Source organism: Triticum aestivum, chromosome 7B (assembly GCF_018294505.1).
Source record: "Triticum aestivum cultivar Chinese Spring chromosome 7B, IWGSC CS RefSeq v2.1, whole genome shotgun sequence".
Classification (NCBI taxonomy): Eukaryota; Viridiplantae; Streptophyta; class Magnoliopsida; order Poales; family Poaceae; genus Triticum; species Triticum aestivum.
The window spans coordinates 141040629-141046331 of NC_057813.1; the positions used below are offsets into that span (position 1 = coordinate 141040629).

Below are 5703 nucleotides of genomic sequence, written 5' to 3' on the forward strand. Positions count from 1 at the left end.
GATTCCCACACATTTAGGCAAACTTATATTTAGGCCAAAACAGAAATAAGGTAACTAAAACCACATATTAAAGTGTAGAACCACAAGTGTTTTGAAGAATAGTTCGACAGGGTTCTACTTGGAAGTTGAGGAAGTAAGCCGAAATAGATGGTGGAAAGGCGAATGATGAACAAGAGGATATGCTTGATCAACGAATTATTAGGCACTCGATAGAGGCGTTACCAACACATTCTTATTCTCTCATCACCTACTAGAAACCAAAATAATCACTAAAGCCAACTAATCCTGGGAAAGATGCTGCATCACTCCCTAATCATCTCAAGTTTATCTGGCCCCAAAGAAAAAGCGGGAAAACGGAGCATCTTCTTCCTCCCTGATCACTCATGCTGATCCGCCAAAAAGCCCAGAAAACCTCTCTAAAGCCCTGCAGAAGGGCCCCATCTCCCCACACGCACAAGCGCTTTCCCGGACACTAGCCATTATCACCACCATCTCAGTCAGCCTCAGTCTCGTCCTCTCCTCACTCACCGTTTCCCACTCTCCACTCTCCACTCCCCCAATGGAGGGCACTCACCTGCTGCTCTCTGTCCTCGTCGTCCTTGCAAGCCACTCGCTTGCCAATGTCAATGGCGACACCGACGTTTCGGGCGGCAGCGGCACGACGACGACGTACATCGTGTTCATGGACCCGGCGGCCATGCCGGCGGCGCACCCATCCCCGGCCCATTGGCACGCGGCGCACCTCCAGTCCCTGTCCATCGACCCGGCGCGCCACCTGCTCTACTCCTACTCCGTCGCTGCGCACGGTTTCGCGGCGGCGCTGCTCCCGCACCACCTGCCGCTCCTCCGTGACAGCCCGGGCGTGCTGCAGGTCGTGCCGGACACCGTGTTCCAGCTCCACACCACGCGCACCCCGGAGTTCTTGGGGCTGCTCTCCCCGGCGTACCAGCCGGCCATCCACAACCTGGACGCGGCCTCGCACGATGTGGTCATAGGGGTTCTTGACACCGGCGTCTGGCCGGAGTCGCCGAGCTTCGCGGGCGGCGACCTCCCGCCGCCACCCGCGCATTGGAAGGGCGTGTGCGAGGCTGGCGTGGACTTCCCGCCGAGCTCGTGCGGGAGGAAGCTCGTAGGCGCACGGAGCTTCTCGCGGGGCTTCCGCGCCGCGAACGGCGGCCGCGGGCGAATGGGCGTGGGGAGGCGGTCGGCGCGGGACAGGGACGGGCACGGGACGCACACGGCGACGACTGCGGCGGGCGCGGCGGTGGCCAACGCGAGCCTGTTCGGGTACGCCACAGGGACGGCACGCGGAATGGCGCCCGGGGCTCGCGTGGCGGCGTACAAGGTGTGCTGGCCGGAGGGGTGCCTCGGCTCTGACATTCTAGCTGGCATTGACTCCGCCGTGGCCGACGGGGTGGGCGTGCTATCCCTCTCGCTCGGCGGCGGCGCGGCGCCGTACTACAGGGACACCGTGGCAGTAGGCGCCTTCGGTGCGGCGGCGGCCGGCGTGTTCGTGGCCTGCTCAGCAGGCAACTCCGGCCCGTCCGGCGCCACGGTCGCGAACTCCGCGCCGTGGGTGGCCACCGTCGGCGCGGGCACGCTGGACCGCGACTTCCCTGCCTACGTCACGCTCCCATCCGGCGCGCGTCTGGCCGGCGTGTCCCTCTACGCCCAATCCGGCCGCCCCGTCATGCTCCCTCTCGTCTACGGCGACAGCCGCGACAACGCGAGCAAGCTCTGTCTCTCGGGCACGCTCAACCCGGCGTCCGTGCGCGGCAAGATTGTCCTGTGCGACCGCGGCGTGAACGCGCGCGTGGAGAAGGGCGCCGTCGTCAAGGCCGCTGGCGGCGCCGGGATGGTGCTGGCGAACACTGCAGCGAGCGGAGAGGAGCTCGTGGCGGACAGCCACCTCCTCCCGGCCGTGGCGGTGGGCAAGTCGACCGGTGACAAGATACGGGACTATGCGCAGCGCGGTGGCCGGCCGATGGCAATGCTGAGCTTCGGCGGCACGGCCCTCGGCATCCGGCCGTCGCCCGTCGTGGCGGCGTTCAGCTCCCGCGGGCCCAACACCGTCGTGCCCGACATCCTGAAGCCGGACATGATCGGTCCGGGCGTGAACATCCTGGCCGGGTGGTCCGGCGTCAAAGGGCCGACCGGGCTCGCCAAGGACGGCCGCCGGACTCCCTTCAACATCATCTCCGGTGAGTGTACTGTTCAGATTCAGTTTTTGCTGATATTGTCATCATGTTTTTTTTTTGAAAAAGTTATTGTCATCATGTTTGGAATTACTACTCATTTTTTTACAGCTTGCACAAATTGACTATGAAAAAATGCTACCCACAAACAAATCCTTTAGACCTTTGTTTCAAAAAGGCACCATTTCATTTCAACTTTCGCTGCTTGTTGGAAGAAACAGAAACAGCACTTGTTTTCACTGCCTTTTGTCAGACGCGCACATGTGATGCTGCTCTAGACGACTAGACTAGATGTGAAACCTTTCAAAGCCAACACCACCAAAGAAAGTTACTTTCCCTTGTTACTTTTTGGTTTGAGTGGTTTCTAGCATTGCATGCTGGATCTCGTGACAAGATACCGGATTGCCTCCAAACCAAATATGAGTAGTACAATATTCAGCTCACTCCCTTTGTGTTTTACTCTTTACTGAACAATAGTCTGATTGTGATTCCTGCAGGGACATCGATGTCCTGCCCACACATCAGCGGACTCGCCGCGCTGCTCAAGGCGGCGCACCCCAACTGGAGCCCTGCGGCCATCAAGTCGGCGCTGATGACCACCACATACACCATGGACAACACGAACTCCTCGCTCCGGGACGCCGCCGGGAGCTCACCGGCGACCCCGTTCGGCTTCGGCGCAGGCCACGTCGACCCACAGAAGGCGCTCTCCCCGGGCCTCGTGTACGACATCTCCACCAGCGACTACGTCGCCTTCCTCTGCTCCCTGGACTACAGCGCGACCCACATCCGGGTGATCACCAAGATGGCCAACGTCTCGTGCCCGCCAAGGTCCCGCCCCGGCGACCTCAACTACCCATCCTTCTCGGTCGTGTTCAGGAAGAAGCCGACGCACGCCGTGAGGTACAGGAGGGAGCTGACCAATGTCGGCCCGGCCATGGCCGTCTACGACGTGAAGGTGAGCGGCCCTGCGTCCGTCGGCGTCACGGTGACGCCGGCGAAGCTCGTGTTCAAGAAGGTGGGGCAGAAGCAGAGGTACTATGTCACCTTCGAATCCAAGGCATCCGGCGCGGGCCGCGGCAAGCCGGACTTCGGGTGGATATCATGGGCGAGCGACGAGCATGTCGTCCGCAGTCCGGTTGCCTACACATGGAAGATGTGAGGAGCAGGGAAGCAAGTTCAGGCCCTGTTGGTGTTTGTTTCAGTTATGTTCAGGTTCAGGAGATGAAAGATAGCTAGATAGCTTGATGTAGCTTGCTGATCGCTTCGCAAAGAGAATCTGCGCGAAGCTCTCAACTGCAAAACCTTGAGCTCTTCCTCGGTGCCGGTCGGTCACTCGCCGGAATTTGTTTCCCCTTACGGTTGTTAGTTGCCGGCGACAAGCTTGTGCGCCGTTAACGTGTGAGAGTTTAAGTTTTTTTTTCTTTCTAGTTCTATGTTTGCAAGCAAGAAATAACCCTGAACTAAAGTGGCTCAGTCGTTTGATCCCAATATGTCATCTGGTGTATTTCTATGCCCATCCTGGTGCTCTTGAATTAATGCAAAATGATGAAAAGATCGTTTGAATTTCTCTTGGGCAATATGGTTGCTTGGAACTGTGTTATGTTTGAACCAGCTTGTTCTTGTTTGCAGTCTTTGCCTTTTCGTCAGAATGGGCATTGCATGCACGCCAACTCCACCGATGGTAGTCGCAAATCAGAAGCCAGCAGCTGGTCCAAGCACAAGTCTCAGTTCTGGAATGAGATCAAGTAGAGCCTTCCACAAATCTGGTAGCCAAAAGCACATCATTGCGGAAGATTCTTCTTGGAATTTGATGTGTGTCACTTTGAGCTTTGTTCGGCTAGCCTTTACAGTGGAAACTGAAGAAAAATGGCAAGGCTGGGCCTGAACCCAATCTAACCTTTTCTTTGTGCGGACATGCATATGAACTTGACTAGTGGCTGCTTAACCAGGTGGTGCATTCATGAGCTGTGAAACACTACACCCTTATCAGGACTGAAGAGTGCAAACAGCAGAAGCAGAGGATGAAGCGCAGGAGCTATATCTCGCTTATAGTGAGATGGCTCCCCTTGCCTGAAGCATTTCCCTACGCGCTACAGTATTGGGTTGTCTCATTTTCGTGCGTTCGTTCACCAGCTTGCTGTTGCTGGCTGCGTTCACTTCGCTTTTTTACGTTTTCATTGTTCTTTTGTTTTATAGGTTTACCTCGGTTTCATTTGTTGCTTCCTCATTTTTAATGGTTTTATTAGTTTTTTCATCGGATTTTCTTTTTTCTTCGGTTTTCTTTGTTTCTTTCTCGGTTTCATCGTTTCTATTGGTTTTCTTTATCTATATTTTTTTTCTTCATTAATTTCTCGGTTTTCATTGGTTTCTTTTTTCTTTTCCTTTCGTTTCCTTTGTTTCTTTTTTTTCACTGGTTTTCTTTGTTTCTATTTTTGGTTTTCATCGGGTTTTTGTTTCTCTTTTAGTATGGAACATGAACACTTTTTTGTATAGGTTTAACATTTATTCAAATGCACGGATTTTTTTCCGTACACGTTGAACATCTTTTCAAAATTACATTTTTTAATGAAAACTCTTTATCATACACATTTTACATTTTTTATACACCAGAAAAATAAATATACATGCCTTACATTTTCCAAACACATGATTAACATTTTTAAACATATTTTTATGTCTAATTTTTAGCATACACATTGTACATTTTTTATACACATATCTACAGTTTTTCAAATACATGATTAACGTTTTTTAAACATATATTTTTATGTCTGCTTTTTTGCATAAACAATTGTCCATTTTACCAAGAAACTTTTTCAAGTATATATATTGATGTCTACTTTCTTGCATGCACGTTTTACCTTTTTTTTGTATACAGTAGGAACATTTTTATACTGGGTTACATTTCCTAAATACATGATAAACATTTAATAATATAAATTATTTGAAGTCTACTTTTTCCATACACATTGTTCATTTTTTGTACTCACTTTTTTTGTATACAGTAGGAGTATAAATGAGGAACATTTGTTTTTGCACAGTTTTAACATTTTTTAAATATTTCATTAACATATTTTCACATATATTTTTTATGTATACTTTTTGTACACACATTTTACAATTTTTGTATATGTTAGAAACATTTTTATATACGCGTTTAACATTTTCAAATGTGCGATTAACATTTTCAACTATGTATGTACAATGATTTTTAAAATAGATATAATTATTAAAATATTTTGAAATGTAAGCAAAATTAACAAATAAGACAAAAGGGGGATGTAAAAAATCGAAAGAAAAAAAGGAGCACTCAAGGCTTTTGGTCCATGCTGGACCGGCCCATTCTGGCGGCAGGTTGACGCGAGCCTGTGCTACGTCTCGCTATAAGAGAGACATAGTCATCACTCGTCAGAAGTTCTCAAAAAAAAAGTCGTGACTCGTGAGAGACTAACCAGCGGATGCTCGTGGGGGCGATAGAGTGCACCGCATATTGCGCCCAGGCGCG

At 50.9% G+C, this 5703-nt stretch overlaps 1 protein-coding gene across 1 annotated transcript; it reads left to right on the top strand.

The window, feature by feature from the left end:
• The first annotated feature begins 471 nt into the window (after positions 1–471).
• Positions 472–3761, top strand: LOC123157019 (subtilisin-like protease SBT1.8). Its single transcript, XM_044575242.1, has 2 exons — positions 472–2201; positions 2693–3761. Exons 1-2 carry the CDS (start codon positions 560–562, stop codon positions 3355–3357), a joined length of 2307 nt encoding a protein of 768 aa, XP_044431177.1. The 5' UTR covers positions 472–559; the 3' UTR covers positions 3358–3761.
• Positions 3762–5703: the final 1942 nt, after the last annotated feature.

Coding starts and splice junctions, on each gene's coding strand:
- LOC123157019 (XM_044575242.1), top strand. CDS start 560: ATGGAGGGCACTCACCTGCTGCTCTCTGTCCTCGTCGTCCTTGCAAGC. Junction 2,202..2,692: donor TCCCTTCAACATCATCTCCG/GTGAGTGTACTG, acceptor TGATTCCTGCAG/GGACATCGATGTCCTGCCCA.